The 27,533-nt window shown below is 41.5% G+C and overlaps 1 protein-coding gene across 1 annotated transcript in view; it reads right to left on the bottom strand.

The window, feature by feature from the left end:
- The window catches only part of LOC117507030 (sodium channel protein type 8 subunit alpha-like), a 195,911-nt gene that overhangs the window by 140,662 nt on the left and 27,716 nt on the right, over positions 1–27,533 (bottom strand). The window contains 1 exon segment of the mRNA XM_034166715.1: positions 24,257–24,594. Coding sequence (XP_034022606.1) covers positions 24,257–24,538 — 282 coding nt within the window. The 5' untranslated portion in view covers positions 24,539–24,594.

Raw genomic sequence — 27,533 nt, 5'->3', positions numbered from 1 at the left:
TGTGTATATGAATGAACTGTTTTTGTTGTTGTTGTTTTGTTTTAAGACAAAGCCAAAGAGGGGCCAGTGTGAGAAGTACATACAGTAGCTCTTTGGAGAGAAAAAAACAAAACAAAAAGACAGCGGAGACGTTTGACATTTACAGCTAACATTTAGACTCCATTATACAAAACACATTAAAGTTAAATGCAGCATTCACAAACTGGTGGCCGTCAACTTGTGAAACCGTACTTATTTAAGTTTACAGTATCGAGTGGACTTTTCTCCCTCACAGCATTGCACTGTGTACTTTCATTACAACCAAGAATAGCCATCAGTGCTGAAAAGACGTCATGTATGCAACAAGAAATAGATTACCAAGATAATGTATATTGTAATATATTGTAATCATACTTTTATAACTTGCAAAAACACAATCTGACATCTACACTGTGATACTTTAACTGTGATCCTTCAGGCCTCTGTATAAACAAGGCATTTGTGGTTTCCATGAACCATTTCAAGAACTGACTGCCTGTTAACTTTGCTATGGTTACAGTTATGTTTATGATTTTTCTTATGGTTAGGGTGAAAGTCAATTTTAGGTACAGTTTCAGTGACATTTGTAACACTTTCACATGCATTTCTGCCTGCCTAAAGATACCATCCATATAAAAATTACATATCAAAGCTTGACAATGTGGAATGTATATACAACCCCAATTCCAGTGAAGTTGGGACGTTGTGTAAAATGTAAATAAAAACAGAATATAATGATTTGCAAAACCTCTTCAACCTATATTCAATTGAATCCACCACAAAGACAAGATATTTAATGTTCAAACTGTTAAACTTTTTTGTTTTTGTGCAAATATTTGCTCATTTTGAAATGGATGCCTGCAACACGTTTCAAAAAAGTTGGGACAGTGGTATGTTTACCACTGTGTACATCACCTTTCCTTCTAACAACACTCAATAAACGTTTGGGAACTGAGGACACAAATTGTTGAAGCTTTATACATGGAATTCTTTCCCATTCTTGCTTGATGTACGACTTCAGTTGTTCAACAGACCCGGGTCTCCGTTGTCGTATTTTGCGCTTCATAATGCGCCACACATTTTCAATGGGTGACAGGTCTGGACAGCAGGCAGGTCAGTCTAGTACCCGCACTATTTACTATGAAGCCACACTGTTGTAACACGAGCAGAATGTGGTACATTGTCTTGCTGAAATAAGCAGGGACGTCCCTGAAAAAGACGTTGCTTGGATGGGAGCATGTGTTGCTCCAAAACCTGGATGTACCTTTCAGCATTGATGGTGCCATCACAGATGTGTAAGTTGCCCATGCCATGGGCACTAACACACCCCCATACCATCACAGATGCTGGCTTTTGAACTTTGTGCTGGTAACAATCTGGATGGTCTTTTTCCTCTTTTGTCCGGAGGACACAACGTCCATGATTTCCAAAAACAATTTGAAATGTGGACTCATCAGACCACAGCACACTTTTCCACTTTGCATCTGTCCATTTCAAATGAGCTCAGGCCCAGAAAAGACGGCAGTGTTTCTGGATGTTGTTGATGTATGGCTTTTGCTTTGCATGGTAGAGTTTTAACTTGCACTTGTAGATGTAGCGACAAACTGTGTTAACTGACAATGGTTTTCTGAAGTGCTCCTGAGCCCACGCAGTAAGATCCTTTACACAATGATGTCAGATTTAATGCACTGAGGGATCGAAGGTCACGGGTATTCAATGTTGTTTTTCGGCCTTGTCGCTTACGTGTAGAAAGTTCTCCAGATTCTCTGAATCTTCTGATTATATTATGGACTGTAGATGATGGAATCCCTAAATTCCTTTCAATTGAATGCTGAGAAACATTGTTCTTAAACTGTTGGACTATTTTTTTTCACACAGTTGTTCACAAAGTGGTGATCCTTGCCCCATCTTTGCTTGTGAACAGCTGAGCCTTTTGGGGATGCTCCTTTTATACCCAATCATGACACTCACCTGTTTCCAATTAACCTGTTCACCTGTGGAATGTTCCAAACAGGTGTTCTTTGAGCATTCATCAACTTTCCCAGTCTTTTGCTGTCCCTGTCCCAGCTTTTTTGAAATGTGTTGCAGGTATCCATTTCAAAATGAGCAAATATTTGCACAAAAACAAAAAAGTCTATCAGTTGGAACATTAAATATGTTGTCTTTGTGGTGTATACAGTTGAATATAGGTTCAAGAGGATTTGCAAATCATTGTATTCTGTTTTTATTTACATTTCTCACAACGTCCCAACTTCATTGGAATTGGGGTTGTAATGAGAATGTATTGGAAAAATACAATGCAAGAGAGCACATATATTTAAAGAAACCAGTTCATAATGTTAACTTTAATAGAGGTCACATTTAAGTTGACAAAGGCAACATGCAGATCATAACTTGTATGTGGACAAAATATCTGCCTAATAAAAAAAATTGGTGGATGTGATTCCTGCCGCCTTGCTGCTCATCTCTCTCCTGACCTCATCAGGTGTGGTGGCTCAACACCTGCAATCAATCATCCTGGCAGAATTTAAGTCCTGGGCCTGTATTCCCAACGCATCCAAAGGCTAAAAGCAGCTCTTAATAATGTCATTCTAAGAAAAATCTTAGAATTCCTCAAATTGTAAGACATTTCTTAGAATTTTGCCTTGGTAAGATAAAAGTTATTCACAAAGAATCTTAGGCCTTAAGAGAGCTCCTAAGGTGCAAAACTGTTAAGAGGAGGGAGGACTTTTAAGAAGCCCAAGAGTGTCTTAAACAGACAAGATCGTGGAAAGACAGAGAGGAAGGAGAGACATTCTCCGTATGTTGAATGGCAGTGATTCAGTAACACGCTACCGACTTGATCGTGCAGTGATAATGTTTATGGTTGCCCTTATCAGGAATGAGCTTACTTTTCCCACCCAGCGTCAGCTGGTCAAATTGATGCCAATGTCTCACTGGACCAAGAACTATCATTTCAGGCTTGTCAGGGTTTAAAAGTAGGAAATTGCTAGAGATCCAGGTTTTCACTGATGCAAGGCAATCATCTAAGGATTTTAGGTGGATGAGATTACCAGCAGTTATCAGCATGTATAACTGAGTATCATCAGCATAGCAGTGAAAAGTAATCCCAAAATGCCACAATATGTGCCCAAGGGGTGCTATATGAAGGGAGAAAAGCAGAGGGCCTAAGATGAACCCGTGTGGAACCCCAAATTTCATGTCACTAAGGTTGGAGGTAGTGTTACTGTACAAAACACAGTGAGAACGACTGGTCAGGTATGACGTCACCCACGCCAGGGCATTCCCAGTAATCCAAAAATGATTCTCCAGCCTATCGAGTAGAATATGGTGATCCACAGTATCAAATGCAGCACTACGATCTAACAGCACCAGAACTGTAGTGGTGTCTGAATCCACTGAAAGCAGAAGATCATTCACCACTTTAGTGAGAGCTGTCTCTGTGGAACGATGTTTTCTAAAAGCAGACTGCAGATGGCTCAAAAAAAATTTATTCTCAGTAAGGTGGTCTACAAGCTGCTGTGAAACCACCTTTTCCGGAATTTTAGAGCAAAATGATAGATTTGATATCGGCCTATAGTGTTGTGAAAGTGTAGTGACACGGACCCACAACAGGGGGCTCAAATGAACGGTCAATAGATGAGCCAAAAATTAATTTAATGTTGTGAAGGAGCACAACGAACATACAGACAATCTCAGAATAAGATTACAGTCAATCAACAAAGGTGACGTGTGGGCAGGCTCGAGGATAGAAGACGTCTGTCCTGAGAAGAGCCGGAACCACACGATTTCCGCCGCCACCGAACCTGGTGAATACTGGAGCCGCCAAGTCCCGAATTCCCAGGTGATCACCGTCCCCGACTGTCGGATCTGGTACTGCTGGCGAGAACAAAGACAGTCAAGTGTAGGTGTGTGCACACCCATTAACAACAACGGTGGGAATGCCACCTCCACCTCTCACTCAGAAAACAGGTACGTGCAGCAGTTGAGAGTACTTATCACAGAATAGCGTGGGGAGCGAAGACGTCAGCTCTCCACGTCTCTCACACTCAGCCTCCGGCTGCAAGCACTCACGGAACTGACTACAAACACTGTGTAACAAACACTTGTCAGAAAAGACAAAAGCAAAAGCAACGGCTGAGAGTTTTACCTCCAATGAAGTACGATATCTCGGCGATGAGGTGGAGATGACGTCTGGGTTTTATGGAGTGCGATGATGAAGAATGAGTGACAGCTGCCACTCCCGGCTGTGTCCGTGGAGGCAGCGCCCTCTGGTGCCTGAAGCCCGCACTTCAGGCAGGGCGCCCTTTGGTGGTGGGCCAGCAGTACCTCCTCTTCTGGCGGCCCACACAACATATAGTTCTTCAATACACTAGGGTCAAGATTAGATTTCTTAAGTAATGATTTAATCACTGCAGATTTGAAACATTTAGGAACAGATCCAGAGGTTAATGAGAGATTAATAATTTCCAGCACAGTCGGCCCAAGAGTGGACCACAGGTCCTTAAACAGTTTTGTTGATATAGCATCAAATAAGCACGTTGTGCTTCTTGTAGACGTTAGGAGTTTTGTCATCATGCCTAGTGAGATACTATCAAATTTTGTAAATGTAGCTAAAACCTCAGTGATGTTACCCACCTCAATAGCAGGGTGTAGTGGCTGGGCTAAGGCATGCTGGGATATGTTTAACCAAATGTCATCTATTTTGTTGTCCAAGAAATCTTGTGCTGGAAAAGGAGAGGGACTTGTCCATGAATAAGTGTTGCCACTGTGTCAAACAAGAACTTCGAGTTATGCTTGTTTCTGTTGATCAGATCAGCATAATAGGTAAGACGGTAAGGATGGATGAGCCGAGGCAGGAGCTACAGGCGTGTTTTCACTGCACAGACTGTAGCATCTTTGAAGCTGCATCTACAGACATTCATTGACTCTCTGACACTGTGACGTCTCACATCAGTTTCTGTGAGGGCCTGTGTGCAGTCCAAATCTTCGGCACATTAGGCATGTGGAGATTAATCGGTACAAATCTGTATCTAGATACAAACGTGCGCGATGCGAGTGTATCGATTCATTCAGTGTGCAGTGAGATACACTGAATGCACCATCACCGCTTTGCTTTCTGGCTTACGAAAGCACATTTCTACCACAACAAACATGGAGGTCCGCGAGAACAGCAGTAAGCAGTTGGAGGAGGTTTTTGATACACCTAAACATTTAAATCAGGCGTTTGGTGATTTTTTTTTTTTAAAGATGGGAAATTTGACAAGACGCAGGTCTTTTGTAAAGAATGGTGTGCTGCTAAATCTTACACTGGCAGTCCAACAAATTTAGAGACTCATTTGAAGAGAAAGCACGGTATTGATATGGCCACCGTGCTCCCCCTAACTCTGATTCCTCTGAAGTAGATTGTAAACTAAGCTCCAACAAAACTGGTGAGAAAAGTATCTCAAATTACTTTTGCCAAGGCAGTACTCTGTCAATGAGTGACTAGGGTTGGGTATTGAGAACTGGTTCTTTTTGGGTATCGTTAAGAAATGATTCGATCCACCAACATCAATAGCCTTTTTGCTGAACGATTCCCTTATCGGTCCTTCAGAGAAGCCGTTGTTTTGCGGGGTGTTTGTTGGGAAAATGATCATGTCTCTATGTTGATTACAGAACCCCTGCAGGGTCTGTAATGCCGCCACAAATTTGCGTCTGTCGCCACCTGGTGTGTCGCTCTGCTTTCGCTGCGAAAATTCACCCCGGTGCGTCATTAAACAGGAGGAGCTTCCATTCCGCTTGCCGGCTCCAGTTGTCAGTCAAGTTAACATGGCGGACCTTGATCACACGGAGCGAGTTGCTGTGCTCTTAATTGTTGTGGAAAGCTGACAAACGTCGCCAGCGCCGTCCCTGGGTTCACAACATCCTCATGAGACGTTCCCAAATCTGGGAGTATCATTATTTGCTGCAGGAGCTGCGTCTGGATGACAGTCGCTTTCAGCGGTCCTTCCACCTCTGCAGGACCCAGTTTGAGGACCTCCTGTCCTGTCACGTGCGCACATGGAAACACTTTTTTAAAAAATCCTGTCTGCTGCCGCGGTGCTGCTGCTCGCTCTCTGTCATAATTGTGTTTATAAAACCAGTCACCATTTGTTTTATTATACATCTGTGTAGTTAATAAATAAAATAATCTTCATGGATGATTCGCTTGAGCACGCACGTGGAAAAAAAAAAATGTCCGCTGCCGCTGCTGTGGGGATGCTGCTCGTTCTTCCCCCAAAAACTCTGTCATAATTGTGAAATAAAGGACAAAAGGGACATCAGTCCTGCTCACAGGCTGGCGACCAGAGACAGGACATGTTCACATCCAACTCAGTCAAACTCCAGACATCTCCACGTCACTACATATCCAGTCCCTGATTGGTCATCGCAGTGCAACAAGACGAAAAAGTTCAGATTTTTCAAATTGGGGAGGAGGGCGACGCAACGCGATATTGCGCATAGCGTGCCTTGGTGCCACAACGCATCCTTCCATAGGGATTACATGGCAACCTGTTGCCACTGTCGCTCGCGTTGCGGCCGGTGTGAACGCAGCTTAAAAGCGCACGATTAATGTTCTCACACTATACGGCCCGATGCTCTGATACAATCTGACTACTCACATTGTATGTTCAAAATCCACATGTCGGACTCGTGTTTCCGGAAGCAAAACATAAACAGAAGCTTTTTTCTTTTTCTTTTTCAAACTTTATTTACATTTCTTATTTTTACAAAAACTGTCAATGGGAAAAAAATACAAGACTTTAAATAAGTTGAAGAATAATGGGGGGAAAAAGAAACAGAAGCTGGTCTCCCAAAGAGATGATCACTGTTTATGCTCTCACCGGTGTTTGCACATGCACAGTGCGAGAGACGCTTGTAGTGCTGCTTCAACAGCGCGGAACCCTCACGACGGCCGACCAGAATATCAAACAGGTTTGATTTTCATCCGACCATATGACTGCCGATCGGGAGGTGGTTGTGAGAGGTTAAACGCAGCTCGTTACTCCATGTATACTACATGATGCAGGACACGCGATTAGGCTGAAACTCGGCGCGATCCAAAAAATTCTTGCACGAGTGAAAAATCAGCTGAAAAAGAGCCAAAACTCACACAGTGTAAGCCCAGCTTAACTGGGACTCATCTTGTTGTGAGAAAGAAATGAGAATTGTCCTCCATTCTGTTCACACAGCTCCAAATGCTGCGCGGCTCTCTGCCGAGTCAAGTTAGAACGATAGAGTCCAGTCGGAATTAATAAATTCAAAGTGAAACACCATTTAAATCAATTGACACATTTTTCCAAATGCTGTAATACAAACAAACTGCAATCAATCAAAATGTTTTTTTTTCCTCCCCCCCTCCCCAAAAAAAACATTTCCTCCCAGACATACTGCGCTGATGTGCAGCAGCCAGATGAGCTCAGCTCAGAGGTATGGAGAGACATTCATGCCAAAATGTCTGAAAGGAAATGCTTTTGACAAAAACTACAAACTTTATTTTTAATTATGTCCAGAGATCAAGAATACGGTGACCAATTTCATATTTATTTACTGTAAGACTCAATAAAATGTTGTTGACATAGAAAACCTGTAAAGCCTACTTTTAGTACACAGAAAATTCACAAGAGGTATTGATAAGGGAATAGATAAGGAATCGGATCGATAAGCAGAATAGATAATGGCATCGATATCGCTAAAATCCTATCAATACCCATCCCTATGAGTGACACACTTTAAGTCACTCAGTGAGGGTGACGATCTCTTACTGTTTATTGTACTGTTTAAGTTCTGACAGTGTAATGAAACAGGTTCCAAATATGATGGAACCAATTCTTGTTCCTTAATGTTGAATCTGGTAAATTTGCTGCTTATAAGGAGTAAAACAAATTCCCTGCCTCTAGTAGAAGAAGAAGAATACCATAGTACCATACTGAATTGCAGCTTCTTATTTTCTATTTAAATGTTTGGTATAATTTCTTTGCATCATGTTGAACCGCATCCTATCGCAGCATATCACATTGTGAGGAATTGAACTGCAATCAAATACGTATCAAATCGTATTGAACTGGGAACAGGGGTGAATTGTATTACATCGTCGTCAGTATTGTCATGTATCACTATATGTATTGTATCGCTGGTAGTGTATCGAGGTGCATATCGAATCACTGTCAGTGATGACATTCACATGCCTACTGCACATACAGCATCAACAAACCTTGATTTACTGGGAAACTGAAGCAGCTCCACCAGGCTGAGGAGAAGGCCTACAGAAGTGGGGACAGGCTCCTGTACAAGAAGGCCAGGAACATGCTGACAAAGCAGATCAGAGTAGCAAAGAGGAGCTACTCTGATAGGCGGAAAAAACAATTCTCAATGACCATCCCTCCACCTGTGAACAACCCCCAACTGGCTGAGGAGCTGAATGTTTTTAAACCAGATTTGAAAGAGGCCCTCACACACCCCAACAACAATGGACTACTTGCCCTCCTGGACACCTCTTTCCCGCCTCCCCTCCCCTCTGCAACCCCACCCACACTAACAATCTGCAAAGAAAAATTATGCCAGCAGTTTTGCAGATAAAAGATTAAAAAGGCTCCAGAACCTGATGTTGTCTCTCCCCCATGCCATGAGAGCATGTGCTAATCATCTGGCTCCTACCTTCACCTGTATTATCAACAGATCTCTGGAGCTGTGCGAGGTCCCCCTGCTTCAAATGCTCCACTATTATCCTAGTCCCAATGAAACCCTTCATAACAGGACTAAATGACTACAGGTCCATCGCCCTGACATCTGTAGTCATGAAGTCTTTTGAGCCACATGAAGAACATCACTGGACAACTGCTGGACCCCCTGCAGTTCACCTATCGGGTAAACAGATCAGTTGAGGATGCAGTCAACATAGGTCTGCATTACATCCTGCAGCAATTGGACTCTGCAGGGACGTACGTGAGGATCCTGTTCATGGACTTCAGCTCAACACCATCATCCCTGGCATTCTCCACAAAAAAAAATCCTCCAACCTCTCTGTGCCAGCTCCCACCTATCAGTGGATCTCCAACTTCCTGATGGACAGGACACAGAAGGTGAGGCTCAGGGGTGTGCTTTCCCCACTGCTCTTCTCCCTTGATACAAATGACTGCACCTCAGGGAACCCCTCTAGTAAACTCCTCAAGTTTGTGGACTATATCACCATCAATGGTCTCATCCAGGATGGTGATGAGGCTGCATACAGACAGGAGGTGTGGTCAGAACAAACTGGAGCTGGACCTGCTCAAGACTGTGGAGATGATAGCAGACTTCAGGAGGAACCCTCCATTACCCCCCACCCCCCCATCCTCAACAACACTGTGTCTACTGTGGACACTTTCCAGTTCCCGAGATCCACCATCTGCCAAGATCTGAAGTGGACCTCCTACATAGAATCCATCAGGAAAAAGGCACAGGAGAGGATGTACTTTTCTCAGCTCAGGAAGTTCCCATCATCCAGTCTGTCCTGTGCATCTCCATCTGCCTGTCATGTTTGGCTTCCTTCTGCCTCCAAACATGACAGGCACAGACATCAAAGAACTGTCAGGTGTGCAGAAAAAAAAATCATCAGAGCCAGCCTGGCCTCCATCCAGGATTTACACTGTTCAAGACCAGGATACGAGCTGGCAACATCTCTGCAGACCCCTCCTACCCTGGACACAAGCAGTTTAAACTCCTCTCCTCTGGAGATGATTCAGAGCTCTGTACGTCAAAACAACCAGACACAGGAACAGTTTCTTTCCACAGGCTATCACACAGATTAACAATTAAACTACCTGTACAACTTCAATTTGTTTGTCTGTTTCCCCTGTGCACACATTTTTATTTCACATTTTTACTGTGAATTATTTAGTGGTTAGTGTATACATGCTTGTACAGAGAGAGTGCAGTTCAAACCAGTCAGATTCTTTAACAGATTCCTTGTATTCTTGTAGATACTTGGCAAATAAAGGCTATTCTGATTTAGTTGAATCTGAGAAGATATTATAGGCCTATACACATCTGCCCTTTAAAATTCATTATCCTGCTTCCATCAGTAGCCATTAAACTTTCTCCAGCTTGATGATAACATATACTTTGGATCATGAGTTCTTCCTTTCCTTCTCCATGCTCTTCTCTTCCCATCAATCTGATAAGTTAATCTTGATTTTGGCTGTCCAAAGAATATTGTTCCAGAACTGGACAGGCATTTCTAGGTGTTTTCTGATTATTTTTTTTTCAAGTTTTGAGACTAAAGTAATGCCACTGAAATGAGGGTGGCTATGAGGAGGATGGAGAGTAGAACAGCAACTGGCCAGATGTAATGTTAGTGTAACAGAGGCCAGCAGGTATCGCTGTGCAGATGTAGTTAGTAAACCTCACTCCCAACAGCTCAAAAGGATTCTCTGGTCACAAGGCCAGAGCCCTGGGTTTTAGCCTTCGGGATAGAGAGTCTGACTCCCATGCCAGAGCTTGTGAGTTCGCGTCCCGAGGGGAGCGAATGGGCGGAGTCATAACAAGACAACGCAGAGTGCAGCCGCTACATTTGCTCTGAGATTCCTGAGAGACAAATACCAAGAAGACAAGAAAAACTTGACCTGTACATTTGTGCATTTCGAGAAAGCTTATGATGGGGTGTCAAGAGCACAGCTGAGAAAATTGGGAATGGCAGAAAATTACCTGGTGCGTTGAAAACAATAGCAGCAAAATAATAGCAGTGTGTTTAAAGAAAGTGAGTAATGCTCAGAATCCTTATACATAATAGCTTTTATTTCCATACATGCAAATGCATTGGGAACACTGCACATTCTATTTACAATCAAAACATGAAGAAAAATTTATCAAATTTCTTATTACTTTTCAGAAAGTGAAGAAAAAGTAGTATTAGTCTGTTCAAATAAATAAAGCCTGCTTTTTTCTTTAAAAACTCAAACAATTAATTCAATTCAATTTATTTAATTTGTACAGTGCCAAATCACAACAAAGCTGCCTCAAGGCACTTCACATGAGTAAGTACATGTACTGTATAAACTGAAAAATGCTTGAAGATTTAGCTTTCCTGTGAATCACAAAACTAATATTTAGCTGTACAACCACTGTTTCCAAGAACAGCTTTGCATCTGTTTTGCATGGAGTTGACCAACTTCTGGTACCTGTGAACAGGTATTCCAGCCCAGCACCATTGGACTACATTCCAGAATTCCTCTGCATTTCTAGGTTTTGCCCCAAACAGCATTATTAATGTCACCTCACAAGTTCTCCATTGGATTAAGGTCCCGGGATTGGGCTGGCCACTCCATAGCCTTAATCTTGTTGGTCTGGAACCAAGATGCCGCTCGCTTGCTGGTGTATTTGGGTTGTTGTCTTGTTGAAACACACCCATTTCAAGGGTTTTGATGGATTCAAACTGATCTATGATCCCTACTATGCGATATATAGACCCGAGATCATAATATGAGAAACATCCCCATTTCCTAGCCAGAGGTGGCACAATTCCGCCACCTCTGATTGTGACCACGAAAGCCGTGCACTGTGACAACATTTGCTGTCAGAAGTTAAAAAAATAAAAAATAAAAAATAATCTTTTGCTCCTTACCACAGCAACAAGGACAAAACAGATGTTTTGACCTTAATATGCTCAAGTCAGATTGCCAACCCCAGTTTTAACAGAATAGCCTAAAAAAATAAGATAAACGGGTACGACACCAAATCAAAAAAAAGTTGGGATCATATGGAAAATGCAAAGATTCTTACATTTACTTTAACTTCCACTGTACATAGTATGAACCCAAAAGTTTTCATCAGGAAAAAAAAAGGGGGGGGGGGGGGGGACAAGACACTCTTCTTTTCCAAAAGTATTAGTCTTTTTTAATAGTTATTTCATGTTTTAAAAAACTTTAAAAGACATTCCACATACCAGAAGTAAACGTCCTACCACATATTTTTTCCCTTTTACTTTTACTAACTGAAGTCGGGATTATCCCCTGGTGAATACCAACTCACAGCCTTCTTCAGGGTGTACACCCTGAAGAAGGCTGTTTGTGCGGTAGCACGTGGGATGGTGCTTGGAATGTCTTTAATGTTTTTTTTTATAATGAAACAGCCTTGAAAATAAAATCTTTTTAATATTATTGTTATACAAAAGTGCCTTGGGCTTTCTTCTTTTTTTTTTTTTTTTCTGGTTAAGTTGGTCCCTACAGCAAAGAACACCTTCAATAAAACACTTTTGGAACTTCATGTTTTGTGCAGTCAACTTCATTTTTGTAATACTTTTAAAAAATAAACAATGAGACAAGGGCATTTTATTGTAAATACGAGGTCTATTAGAAAAGTATTCGACCTTATTTTTTTTTCAAAAACCATATGGATTTGAATCACGTGTGATTGTGTCAGACAAGCTTGAACCGCCGCGACGCGCGGAATTCCTCCACACGTCTGTCTCAATGTGCCGAAAAAGTGCTGATGTCCACGTCTTTTCACAATTCCTGTGCTAGTCAGATGACGTCCCGGATAAAACACAGCGTCCAGTTTGGAAATGAATGGCACATTCCACTGTTACAGGAGTTTTTGTCATGGAAAGAGGAGCGGAGGCTTCGCACGTCGATGAAGCCTCACGGGACATGTTCTGGCATGTCCAGGCACATCCACAATTTCTCGGATAATCACTCGATGGAAAAACCACCGACAGCTGTCTGAACGCCATCTCAAAGCTGTCCTGTGAGACCAAAACAGAGGTGTTCCTTTGTCTCGCTCCATCAGCAAATCGGTCGTGACGCGCGAAGCCTCCGCTCAGCTTTCCATGACAAAACCTCTTATTAAAAGTGAAATCTGCTGGAAAATGGCTGATGTCCAGCTCTTGTGATAACCAGAGAAAGTGCACACGACGGTCTCGGATCCACAGAGCCATCCGTTTAGAAATGATCCGGTGGTTTGTGGCTCTCAATGGCGGCACGGAGCGCGGCGCGCCGAGCGTCCTTAAAGCCGTCCTTAAAGCTGTAGTAACAGTCCTTATTCTCTGTGAAGCCCGTAAAATTTTCACCGAAAGCCAGATAAATTTTTCGAATGGTTTCCAGCTGCCAGTCTAACAGTTTCTGAAAAAATTCTGATGGAAAAAAGCCCAAATCATTCCGCCATTTCCTGATAATGAAAATCCGCCGAGGGGGTGAACCACTCCTCACTCAAAGCCTGCTCACAGGCGAATGACGCAACCGACAGGTGTAGAAAAACTCATGCATGCGCACGAGGGTTCAAGCTTGTCTGACGCAATCACACATGATTCAAATCCATATGGTTTTTGAAAAAAATAACAAGGTCGGATACTTTTCTAATAGACCTCGTATATTGGTTAAATCATTGCTACCATCACAAGTCTTCTTCCAGCATGGTCACGTAAATTTGATTTGAAGATTGACCATAAAGTATCATATTGCTTGTATTTCCCAATGACTGATGTAAATTAAGCCCAAAGCATTCATATGCAGTGACTTGGAGATGTTCATGCTTGTTTCAAGAAAAGTGGCTTTAAAAACGAATGGTTAAAAATTACATTTTGAATGAACTGTCCCCATCCCAACTTTTTTTTTTTTTTTTGGGAATGTGTTACAGGCCTTAAATACAGGAATGGATGCATATTAACAAATGAAATGATTACACAATTATCTTGGTTTCATCTCATCTGCAATGAAACAGAAGTCAAACAAAGTGTAAGGATCTCTGCTTTTTTCCTCTTTTTCCCATATTCCACCACATTGCCCCTTCAAAAGTATATTTCTTTTAGACAATAATGTCTTTTAGGTAATGCAACTACACAAAAGCAATGGGTAACAAATGACTCACAGCTATCAAACTCCTTCCCAAAGGCCATAAGTGTATTTTGGCTTCCCTCACACATCTCCTTCATGCGTGGTCACTCACTTTTTAAGGTCTTTGGTTGGCAGATTTACCATACACTGCCATTTTCTTTCCATTTCTTAATGACTTCTCTAAACTCCAAGAGATATGCAACACACACATTTTCACAAAGCATTTCAGTAGACAAGTCTTCAACTATTTTTGGTCCCTTACAAATGGGAGACCACAGAGAAAAGGTGCTGTCACTGTTAATTAGCTGACAGTTTGCACCACAAGATCATATTATTTGCTTACAATGGTGTAATAGCTAAAATAGATGTTTGGTCAATGTCCAAATATATATGGAGCAATCTGTACATATTTAAAGTGAGCTAGTAAAATGTCCCCAGTTGTCTGTAGTGTCATCAAGAAAATTAGTTTATGCATGAATAAGGATGCAAACTGCAGCAGAAAGGACAGGACGCATATGTATGTGTAATACACAATGAGCAAGTGACTAAGTGAGAGAGTGCGAGGGGGGGAACACTGGAGCAGGGATATATGGAGAAGCCTGCAGAGGTATGGGACAGCATCAAAGAGAGCAAGACAGAAAAAGACAGGGAGAGGAGGAGAGAGAAAGTGATGCAGAAAGCTGCAGAGGGAAACAAGCCAAACCTGAGATGGTCAAGTAGAAGAAGGGAGAAGGAATGGGTGGGCAGGCAGCATAGGGACAATTACATTATTTTCGGAGTGTCTTTAATCCACATATGCAGAGTGTAGACTCTGCATATGTGGATTAAATATATTTCAGAGGACGAAATATACGTACACCAACCCAATGATATGTAAAACTGAGGTTTCTTCCTCAGTATCATCAGAGGGAGATTTCCTTACCACTGTCACCTGTGTACTTGCGCTAGGGGTTGGTAAGGTTAGACCTGGCTCTATATAAACTAAATAAATTGAACTTAGGTTTTCAATGTTACATTTAAATGGACACAAACACTGTAATCTGGATCTGACCCAGATCAACCTTTGTCAGCCGATAAAGGATACCATTCTACATAACCCTCTCAAATATGAAAGAAATTCAATCTTTTGTGACAGAGTTATGAATTTTTGAAAATTCATTCAATGTTAAAGATAGGGATTTTTCCAGTATTCAAAGATTTTTCCTGACTTTGCTTTTTGACCTGTGACCTTGAAAACTGAATCAGTTCTTGCCTGTCAGGATATGAATCTTCAGTAAAAAAAAATTCATAATGACACATGAAAAATTGTGGGCTCCATCCTGTTCACAAACAGACAAACAAACAAACAGGGGCGATAACATAACCTTCTCCAACTTTGTTGGTGGAGGTAACAATGTGTCATTCCCCTTCTTCCTGCTGCAAAATCCCACTTTCCATTCTCTACCCCACCCTCCTCTATCACAACCAAGCTAGCAGAGAAGGCACTCCCCGTCCTTCTCTCACTCAGCTCAGTGCAGGAGGATGCTGTGTCATCAGAGGTTGAGGACGCAGACGGAGCATTAAAGCCTGGCCCTCGCTCTAATTTACTACACCCAGGAAAAAGAAACAGAGGCGGAGGTGGAATGGAGAAACAGAGCATAATTGGCAAAGCCACATCTAGAGATAATGGGGATATAATAGTATACACATTGCGACATGCTGGAATTCAAAGGAAGTGCCTCTTAGCACATAAACTATCAATTCCACAGATGTAACAACATGACTTATGTGTCAACAATAACTTGAAAGCTGTCAAACCATTCTGTCTGCACTGTATAATTCCTATTTGTCTCAGCAAATTTCCATGTAACCTGAAACCCCACATTCAAATCTGAAAACAAATTTTCACAGAACCAGTTAAAACTGGCAACTCCTCAATCAAGCCCATCCTGTTCATCCTGCAGTACTACATACAGAAGCGTAAATATTTTGAATGTTTACGAGTTCAATGGTGCGCATATTTCATGAGGTGAAAGCTGGAATGTTCCATTCAAGGAGGCAAAGACGAATGAACATTCCAGCTTTCACCAAATTAAATATTCGTTCCATTGAAAGAATGTAAAACATTCATTATTTGTTCTATATAACGGCAAAAATAGATCCTTGTCATTTGATTTTATATTAATTTATATACAACAGAAAAGGGACTTACATTTTGGTGCATCACTGGTTCTTTGACATCAACAGTCCAACACAAACTTTAAATAGGAGTTAAAAATTCATCTTCGTCAACTTGGAAAAACAGTTAGATAATTCAAAAATAATTCTGACAATGTCATCCATGATTTAAAAAAAAAAAACCTTCATGTACTTCCTTAGTCCAGGGAAAAATCCCGTCAGAAAGATGCCCAGGTTTTCATCCTAACAGCTCTTCATGCCTCCAAACGGCTTATGGTGTAGTGGATTTGTTTTGTGTGTGTGTGTGTGTGTGTTTTAGAAGAATTAGCACCATCAATTAGCTTGTTCAAATCATCGTCTGTCAGCAAAACAAACTCCACCAAGTTTAGCTAAACGCTGCCCCCACTAGTGTGTGCATGGACAGAGTTCGCAGCGTGCAATGGTACAAAACAGCACGGTGGCTTTGTGGCTATCACTGCTGCCTCATAGCAAGAAGGTCATGGGATCGATTTCCACCTGTGGGCTTTTTGTGTGGAGTTTGCATGTTCTCCCCGTGTCTGCGTGTTTCCTCCGAGTGCTTCTGATTTCTTTCCACATGTAAAGACATGCAGGTTAGATGAACTGGAAACTTTATCATTGTCCAGGTCTCCCTTGCAAAATAGATCTTAATCTCAATGGGACTAACCTGGTTTAAAATAAAAAAAAAACAAAAAAGGTTAAATTATATTAAAATAAAAATGTGTGGAACCAAATCTGCACAGTAAATGGCACCATATTGTCACGTAACATACAAAGCACCAATCAAATGACAAGGATCCACTCAGCTGTTATATAATATCTAATCACAATCAGAAAGTTGAGGGTTCATTTATTCATCACAAGGGAAAACAAGAACTGCAACACCGCCTTTCTATTCCTCACCGCTGTTCCCTCTTCCTCTCTTTGATGCATAAGTGCTGCGATCAGATTTCCTGCAGCTGACGACAACACACACACACACACACTCTAGGAAACACTCATTGACATACGTACAATGCAATGGTAAGCGATGACTGTCAAATGAGGAGAGGAGACAAGCAGCCCAGAAAGGAGAGGGCGCAGACACTTTCCCTGGTATAATCAAAGACAATGACATTAATGATTTTGTAAATATCTGATATGAGAGACAGCAAAATAAAGAAGAAAGAGGTCTTAGCTTGGTCTTGTCCATTAACCTTGTTGAAAGTAAGTAGGAATGTGTATGACGAAGTGAGCTAATTACATTATAAATGTGGCGCATAGGTTCCTCATTCAAACCACTCCTGCCCATTCCCCCTGTAATGTGGAGTTGCATCAGCAAGGGCATCCGGTGTAAAACCTGTGCCAAATCAACATGCAGACCTGTCTCTGATCTGCTGTGGCAACACCGACCTTCCTTTCTGCATGGATTTTGCATGTTCTCCCTGTGGTTGCGTTGGTTCCCTCTTGGTGTTCCAGCTTCTTTCCATTTCTAAAAACATGCAGTTTAGGTGTATTAGTGATTCTAAATTGGCCATATGTGTGAATGTTTTTGTCTGTCTATATGTGGCCCTGCGACAGACTGGCATCCAGTCCAGGGTGTACCCTGCCTCACAACCGATGATTGCTAGGATAGGCTCTAGCTTCCCTGTGACCCTTGTTTGGAGTAAGCAGGTACAGAAAATGAATATTATATATATATATATATATATATATATATATATATATACACACACACACACATACACAAGCACGTTGCCTGTGGGGATCCATGGGCTCTGGACTGGACAGTGTTATAGGTAGCTGACATTTTTCTAGGGTGGCAATAAATTAAGCAAAGCTTGTATAATGAGTTGGAATGGTGTGTAAGTCCAGAATGTTTTGAGAATGTTAGACCACAACAATTTTTAGAAGAGGAACTCAGTCCTTTCATTTCCTGTTAATTATGCATTTTTTAATGTTAATTTACTGTCTTAATGTATTTAGAAATTGTTTAGGTTCTTATCATTTACATACTATTATTATTATCTTCATTACTTGCTTTTACTTATTTCTGTTTTGTCATTTTGAATTTTAACTAGACCACAATGGAATTATATGTTTTCACTTTCTTGTGTCAATCATGTACTTTTACAATTGTATTTTGTACTTACATTGAACTTACTCAACAAAATCACGCATGCACTCACGGTTTTAATATAAAGATGATTTACCACCCCCTGCTGGAATGGCATGCGAGTCCAGAATAAGGATGCACCGATCCCGATCCCGTATTCATTTACTTGTACTTGTAATCATAAAACGTCTCCAATACTCCATGACCCGATACCCCTTTACAGCAACACGAAATCAACCTCTCAATGTAGGATTTACTCCCACAAGCTCTGAAATTTCCAGACTATAAGGTGCTACTTTTTTCATACATTTTGAACACTGCGGCTTATACAAAGATGCGGCTAATTTATGGATTTTTACAGGCTTTCATGTAATTTACTCAAGTCGAAATACGTCCGTCAATGCTGTCCATTAGTTGGCTGAAAGCCACAGTCCATCATACGGAGAAAATTCACACAGAGTATAAATAAAAAGTGGATTGGCACACAGGTTTTTGCTGACCCTGTCAATAACTCAGGTAGCCTGTGAGTGGTCATTTTCAACCCTCTGCTACATCAAAAACAGACCGAGGAGTTGCCTGACAGCCAGCAAACTCAAAGCGTTTATACTGATGGCCACTGAAAAGGAAGTCCTTGTGTCCCTTGATACTGACACAGTGATTGACAAAGTTGTAGAAAAGAGTCAATTAATGAAGAAACTACTTTTCTAAGGTGAGATTTATTATAAATAAATAAAATGATGTTCAATTAGTGGATTTAAATACATTTTTTTGACATTAAATAATGTGTTTATTGCTTTGGTCTCTGCTCTCTCCTCTCAGGGTGCCCTTGCTACTTTAAGTTGCTCAGGTTTGTAATAATTCAGTTTAATTGTGTTGCTACATATACATTCTTGAGGATTATCAGAGAACCATTCAACATTTTCTCAACCAGTATGTACAGTATATCGACTGTTGTCTAGCTCTATTTGTTGTGGTCTGAGGAATTGGCCTGGGCTCTGTGTTGTCTCCCCCTCCCTTCTGTGTTTCTCTACCAGTGGTGTTGATTGTCTACACCTGCGGCTACGGCACACCTGCATTAATCAGCGGCATCCTACTTAAGCCAGGGCCGAACAGGAGGACGCTGCCAGATCATTCCTTCTACACCTTTCTGCCTACGATAGTGGTAACCTGGCCTCACATTGTTCCTTGTCGTCTCAGTTTGTGCTCTCCTTGTGCGTTTTAATTATTACTCTGTTTTGTTTTGTTTTTTTCATCATTGTCTTTTTCACTTCTCTTGCAGTCTGGAGCCACCACCCACTCCAATGACTCACCTACATTCCTGCACCTATGACCTGTCCTCCAGTGTCTCCTCCTGGCTTACCATCATCCAAACCATCAATATAATTTCAATAAATCTGTTACCTTTTTTCAGCATTCAACCTGTCTCATTGCATTTGGGTATCGCTGCAATTCTTGGTGTAATACAACAGAAAGATCTGGCAAAACATGGACTCAGCTGGGGCAGGATTAATCCACCAAGCACTCTCCTCCCAAGGAAACTTACTTCACCACCACCAGCAACAGACTTCAGATCTTTGTGAAAGTAATCAACAGTTGAATACTCAGGTAACACAGTTATGCACGCAATCACTGCACTCACCAAACAACTTGCCAAAACCTTTCCCACACCCAGCACCAGCATCACCTCCAGCATCCCATAATCAACCACTATAAGTGGCTGCAGCACCTCCATCTCTAGCTCCATCTCCAGCACCACCTCCAGCGGTTTTGCCACCTGCTCCTCCTTCCTGCTCCAATGTTCCATAGTTTTCTCCCCATGGCCTTCAAAATTCCTTACAGAACACAGCAGGGTAGCATATACTACCAGTTTACAGGCTTGGGGAGTAACGGAATACATGTAACGGCATTACGTAATTAGCATAAAAAAAAGGTAACTGCATTCTGCTACAGTTACAGAAAAAAAGATGTATTCAGATTACAGGTATATTTAGTAAAAATGGGGATTAGTTCGCAGGATTACAATTTTAATGCATTTTATGATGTTATCTGTATATAATATATTTTTTTTCTTTGAAACGAAAACGTCCCTTCATGGACAGCGACATGACGTCTCCTAACCGGGCAAAGTATTGATGAAGTTCCCAGATGTTAATGCATTTTCAATGGAGATTCGCGACTGAACACACTCAGAAAAATGCTCGCAAAATACGTGTTAAAATGCCATTTTGATCTGGATATCAAGCCAGTAAAATTAAATGACAAATTATGTCAGGAAAGTATTAAACTTACTATGACACACACACATTCTCAAATATTAGTGCTGAAAGTTACACAGATCTGCGCTGTTCAAGCTGCTGAGCTGAGGCGTCCTGCAGCTATATATATATATATATATATATATATATATATATGTTTTTTTTTTTTTTAACAATTATCCTTTATTGACCGAGTTTCATTCATGAAGTCAGTGGTGTGGGTGTACACATCTCTATGTGAGGGTGTGACTGAGCGGCATAGCGCAGGTCATTATAATCTCATTAAGGTGCAAATTTAAAAAAAAAAAAATCCCCAGTCTTGTCGAACAATTTTTTAACTAGACATTGGTCTAGCAGTGGAAAATATCAACTAGACATAAGAGAAGAGTTAATGGTCCGTGTCATTGGGCCACACAGGTACGGCAGGAGACATACAGCTGTTTATCATCCAAATATCACAGACAAAGTGACAAGAAGAACCAAAACCACTTACTTATGGAAGGAAATATTGTCTACCTTGTTCCTCCGTTTGTGGTTTTGCCAACATGCACAGATTTCCGGCATATTCCACCTGTTTCTTGAACTTACCCGGAATAAGCGAAATGCACATCTCAGGCCATGTGGTGCATTATGGGTAGGCTAAATTTTTCAGCTACCAACCCACAAGCTATGGTGGCAGAAAGCAGCAAGGAGTGCTGTGATTTGGATTATTTCAACCGCTGGAAAGTTGACGATTTAAAGCGTTTTTGTAAGCTCCGTGGATTGCCTGTTACAACCCGTACGGCACTGGACAGAAATGGAAAGAAGAGCTGGTTGTGCTTGCGTGTGCTGCATCTGTACAGAAACTATCGTTAGTGCTGACGAAGGAGGAAGAGCGTGCTGCTGTCGAAAATGACCAGTCCTTGTTGAAGACAAACAGTTGTTGGAGACAAACAAATTTCTGAACCCTTGAAGGCAACTGACGGATGGTTAGACGAAGTCCAGAGACTGAAACTGTGGATATTGCAGAATATTTGCTAAGCAGGGATGAGAAATCGCTACTCCGCCGGCTTCATAATGACGACAATGACGGTGAGTCTCACATATAACCTCTTTGGTGTCACATTTGTTTTGATAAGTTGTCAGACATACAATGATATATGCATGCATGCAGTTTGTTTATAGAACATGTCAATTTTACAATATTACGCGCCACGTCATTCATGGCACGACATTACAGTCATAAGCTGATGCACAAAAACAGCGGCACAGTTTCAGGATATTGACAAAATAAATGTGTGCAAGAAACTTACAATTTTAGTCCATCTTTTATGTCCGTCTGGATCTTTCTTTTCTGTGGCGAAATTGTGTAGAATGAACGGAGGTTTACGACCACAGTTCCTCTTCTTTCCGTCTTTGTGTGGACTCGGTGGAGCTTTGCAATTGTGTGTTTTCAGCCAACTTTCAAGCCTATAAATTCCGTTCCAGCATTTGAAAATAACAATGCACCCCTGTCATTATTGTATGCGTCGCTTAAGGCTTAAAGCCTTTGAAACAATCCCTGTAAAAGCCTTAACCTTTACAGTCCACTAATGCTACTGTATATGAAATTCAATGGGAGCGGTGTGAGTTTGGGAGCTGGATTTTTTTTCCCCCGTTTGACCCACGCATGCGCAGCTGCGATGCGCCCTTTGCTTATTAAAATGGCAACCACGCCTCCTTACTGACAGTATTTACTTAATGTTTCTGTGTAGGCTCTCAGTTGTCCAGGTGGTTTCCATAGTAGAGAAGCTTGAATCTTCAACTGGACTGGATTGCTTGACGTGAGGACGTTTCGCTTCAAATCACAGAAGCTTCCGCGCCTTAACCGCGGAGCGGGTCTCAGACACGCTTTGTCCCCTGTTTACAATGTGGTACTCAGGTCAAAGCAGTTTCAGTCTTTTGTTCATGGTAATGAGTCATTCACGTCATCAGGAGAGAGTCATCAGGGGAGGCTTCCGTCCTGTCATTAGGAGAGTGCTAACTAGAGCATAATAGGTGCTAATTAGAGCTATTGTTTAGTCACTAGCCTATAGCAGTCAGCCTCTCGGTAGGTGGGGTCTGGTTAGGTTAAAAAACTCCAGCGTTTGTTGGCTTCTGGTTTATTCTTCTCTACAAGAGTCAAGACAGAAGTCAGACTACCACAGCAAGAATTTTAGCTGAGGAAGCTTCTGTGATTTGAAGCGAAACGTCCTCACGTCAAGCAACCTAGTCCAGTCGAAGATTCAAGATTCTCTACTATTTACTTAATGGTTTTCATTATGCTGTTGTTCTTATTTTGAAAGTTCAATAAGTGGACTGATATGTTAAACATGGTGCAAATGCCATGTGAAAGACTAAAGTAAGATAATTTTATGTTTACTGAACAAGTAGCAGACTTTTTTTTGTTTTGTATATTGTTCTGCAAGCCACTTTTAATTACAAATTCATCCGCACATCGCCTGAGTTTTCATTATCCTTCATTTGTTTGGCATTTTTTGTTGAAAATTTAGCAGGTGAACAATGGGTGTGTTTAAAACAATATTGTGGCGCTCTTAATTCATAATGTGAAGTAAAACAGAGCATGCCATGTAAAAGAAACTTTTATTTTTGCTTAATAAACTGTACTATGTGGTCAAGACTATTTATACTTAGTTTCTTTTGTTTGTATTAGCATATTTGATATTGGAGTAATCCAGAAGTAATTGAAAGTAATCAAATTACATTACTTTAATATTATGGTACTTGGATTACGTTACTGACTACATTTTTCACCAGGTAACAAGTAACTGTATCAGAATACATTTTTAAAGTAACCCTCCCAACCCTGCCAGTTTACCCTTGGGGGGGAGGCACTAACATGGATCACTGCTCTATGGAAGGGTCAATACCCGACCTTAGTTTCTTATGGTGGATTATGCAGTGAACTTCACAAAGTGTTTGACCACTAGATCAGAGGGCAAACTCCATCCAAACGATACTTTCAGATCAGGCAGGGTGCGCAGACTGGCCGAGTTCTCAGTGGACTTCTGCATCCTAGCTGCGGAGGCCAGCTGGGATACTACGGCCTTAAAGGATGCTTTGAGAAATGGCCTATCAGATAGTTTAAATAATCATGGTGGGCCACCAAGCCCAAAAATACCAGGGCCATTTTTTTGGTCCCAGTGCAGTCTTGGACACAAGAGTTTACTCAATTGGGCAGCGCAGTCTCGTTTGAGGGTGGATGCTAAAGGTATCCTCCTGACTACCTTCCTGGAAGTCGAGGATATGACACAATAATCCAACATCCGGGAACAGCCCTTGTATGTCATATGTTGTATAGATACATGGCACTTTCTATGAGTTTTTGGGCAAATTACACAGCAAACAAAGTGAAAATGCAAAGAGAAGGTGACGATGTGGTGGAAAGTGGACATGTGTTGTGGTTTGTTTATGACCCGGAGCTCAAACATGTTGAGGCGGTTGTGCAGACGAGAGACCTCAGCTACTCTGTCAAGGTGTGTAGACTACAACTTACCGAAACCACCTCTCTCATTTGCCTCGCCTTTCCTTCTCCACTGGGAACAGAAAAAACTGCACTTTTCATGATTGCTTCAATGATTGCAGCCAAAAACAAAACAGTACACCATCTTTCCATGTAAAGTGATGCTGTGTTTGTGCAGGCTGTCCCCAGAAGTGGTCAAATCCCACATTATCACACAGGGGTTCAAACAAGACTGCACTGCCCCACTGAAAAATGAAATGTGAGAATGGGACAACACCTCCTACCAAAAACAAAGTTCTACATAAACTATGCACTATCACCAGCATAATGTTTCATGTGTTCCTTTCAGTATTTAACTACTAATATGGGACACATAGTTGAAGTGTGATTGTGTAACACTCACTTTCTTATTCAAATAGAATGGATCCAAATCCTCCAGTGGCGTGGCCACCATTCCATCAGGAATATCTCCATAGATGAACGGCAGGCTCTTCCCAGCCTCCAAGTCACTGTTGGGCTTGGGTTCATTGTCATCAGATGTGTCACGGTGACTACTGTCTGATCTGGGTTTTGGTGGTTTCTTGTTCTTCTCTTCATTGATGCGCTTCTCAATGTTAGCAAGTGACTCTGAGGTAAATTTCTTGAAGCTGTCAGGTCCTGGGGGTGCAAGAAGGGGTGCAGCCATGTTTTCATCCTGCAGCTATTTCCCTTTTATTTTTTTTTCATCCCAGATGGTCAGCTCTGTGGAAAAAAGCAAGAAGCACACATAGTTTCCTTCAATATTCAAGGCCATTCATGTTACTGACATGTAATAGCTTGTGCTCAAAATTAGGTTCATATTTTAGGTCAGTCGGTTTATATCTTATAATTAACATGAGTGTTTATTGAAGATATGACAACTAGACGTCACTAGTTCTAACAAGTGCATTTCCAGAAAACATCTCACTCTGCAATTTTCGGCATTTCTCTGCACGTGACGTAGGTAACAGCATAACAGAAACATCCCAGACAGAGACAGGCAGAGGGAAACGAATGTGGTTATGTCCGATAACAACGTTTCGGAGCTTTTCTTCGAACGTAGCGGCTCAGATTTACAGAAGAGACGACACACTTCAGCCCAAAACTCTTAACTTTTTCAGAGTCTGTCGGATTTTGGAACTTAAAGTGTGGCGATGCTGCTGTTTGTCACAGCTGTTGGTTTTACTGCTGCTGTGATCACGGACATGCCTGGATACGCATATGTATGTCGCGTATTGGAAAAACTCAGAAGATGCTATTTTCAGGATATAATGGACTCTCTAATGTGCCACAAGGCAAAGCTGCGAGCAAGAACCTGAGAGCAAGTGGATCTGGATATTATTCTCTGGCCAAGTGGAACTTGAAAATGGCTCTCTGGCTGTGGATCCGAGTGACTGAGGACGAGTGGAACGTTCCATGGCTGTTGATCGCAACTGCGATCATGCGCAAGCGTGAAGGCTTTTGTTGTGGACTTATTTGGAAACATTTACACTGGGGTGAGTGAAATGTTTTTTGTTTGTTTTTTTCATCTTTTGCTTCGTGTTCTTTCAATGAAAGTACTTTTTTACTCTGTGCGTGTGTGTGTGTGTGTGTCAGCTGTTTTAACCCCCAATTTAGATGGACTTCTGGCTGAATTTTAACAATATATAAAGTATTAAGCTTGTAGACTCTCTCAAATGTCATAAAACTGTCAATCTCTATAAGGAACGTTTAAGAGAATTAATGTTGAATAATCCCTTAAAAACAGTTTAGATGCGGGTTAAAACAGCTGTTACACTGTTTTAACCTTCATATCAGCTGTTTATTGCCACTTAATGGACGTGGAATGTTTCCGTGACATTTGTACAGGCAACATGATGACACAGATATATATATATATATATATATATATATATATATATATATATATATATATATATATATATATATATAGATATATATATTCGATTTTTCATAATTATATACAACACTTATTAGCATTTTTAACAGGCTGCATTTATGACTAATTGCCGTGGGTGCAAAAAAACCTTCTCACAGCTGCTGCTTTTACTGTGACTGCATTGATCAAAATGAACAGTTATCACTTAAAAACGAGTTGTCACACAACATCACACTTGTGTAAACTTTGGAATTAATCTGTGCCTCCATTCTTAAGCCCATTTCATACAAGGCCCACTTCAAGTTGCGTCATGCGGCGTCATGACGACCCACGTGGATGCAACCTAGAGCCGAGGCGATGTAGCTCAATGCCAGAACACTGTGACGGACGCAAAGGACGAAGCAAATCAGACACCAAAAATTAAACGTTTAATTTTTTCTGTGTCAAGCACAGGACGCAGAAAGGAAGAGGTTTCAACGCAAGTCAGGGCAACCCAACGGTACTCAACGTGACTGGAAGCCACACCCTCACAATACAACGTTACCCGATGCCAAATTATGATTCCTGCTGTGTTCTATTGTTCCAAAGCTATAAATCACGCAGGATTGTTGACACAAACCTTTTATACGTGAAAAACAACAGGAAAACAACACCGCACGTGAACAATTAAAAGAAAAAAAATGCTCAGATTGCAGCCTAACTGCAGCTCATTGTGCTCACCTTGTCAAATTCTCTCTGATTGTGTTAAAGTCCATAAATAAGTCCTGCTCACAGACTGACTGCCAGAGACAGGACATGCCCACATCCAGTATAAACGTCGGACTTCTCCATGTCCACTCACGGACAGTTTGCACGCGCAAACACGCGAAAGCCGGTTGCAACTCCCGGTCACAGGAAGTAAGATAAACTATAACAAAACTCAGAGGGCAGACCTGCAGCTCAGCACAAAACATAGAAACTAGAAAAGAAATCAGAGTGCACATAGACACAGCTGCAGCTGAGTCTGTCTGCAGCACCTCCTCTCTGCCCCCCCCGCTGTGTGCACCTGACGCAGACATTCCTGCGTTGTCATAACACCACATGAAGCAACTCGAAGCAGCCCTGCTGTGAAAGGGCGCTTTAACGTTAACGGATACATTCCACTGAAGCGCACGCTGGGACGCTTCTAGTAACGACGTCACCTGTCAGAAACACATGAGTACTCACAAGTACTTTGTTTTTACAAGTCTCCGTAGATGTTTACTGCAAATGCCGTATACTTTGAAACCGGTCACCGAAGTGCACAAAGTAATCCCGGTGGATCATCAGATGGTCACTAACAGCCTAAATCTACATTATGATTTCAGTGCGACATGTCCTTTAAAGCTCTATCACGCAGAAATGTTGATGTGAACTTTTTATTCAAATGACACTGAGGAGTAGATGTATGACAGGTTTCTTTCAGAGGTAAGCTGAAGGCTGTGTGGACAGGCTCTTACACCAAACAATCCCAGAAAACTTTACAAGGTGTTCAGGCCTTCCAGATTGGTTCAGTGGCTTATCCCACCATCTGACTCTATTCATCACCAGGTGGTGATCTTTTGATAGCTCCTCCCGCTCTTCACCCAAGTGTCCTAGACACATGGTCATCTAAAACACAATTACAAAATCAATCATCGGCCTTTGACCTAGAGTGGTCTTGGTATCAAGTGTATTTATGAACACCCCTGTGCTGAAACAAGGTGTCTGCTATGGACAATCCATCGCCAGCACTGAAAGAACATGCCGCACGTTACTTAACGTC

Source organism: Thalassophryne amazonica, chromosome 3, assembly GCF_902500255.1.
Source record: "Thalassophryne amazonica chromosome 3, fThaAma1.1, whole genome shotgun sequence".
Taxonomy (NCBI): Eukaryota; Metazoa; Chordata; class Actinopteri; order Batrachoidiformes; family Batrachoididae; genus Thalassophryne; species Thalassophryne amazonica.
The sequence above is the reverse complement of the archived record's forward strand: the minus strand, read 5'-3'. Positions and strand labels throughout refer to the sequence as shown.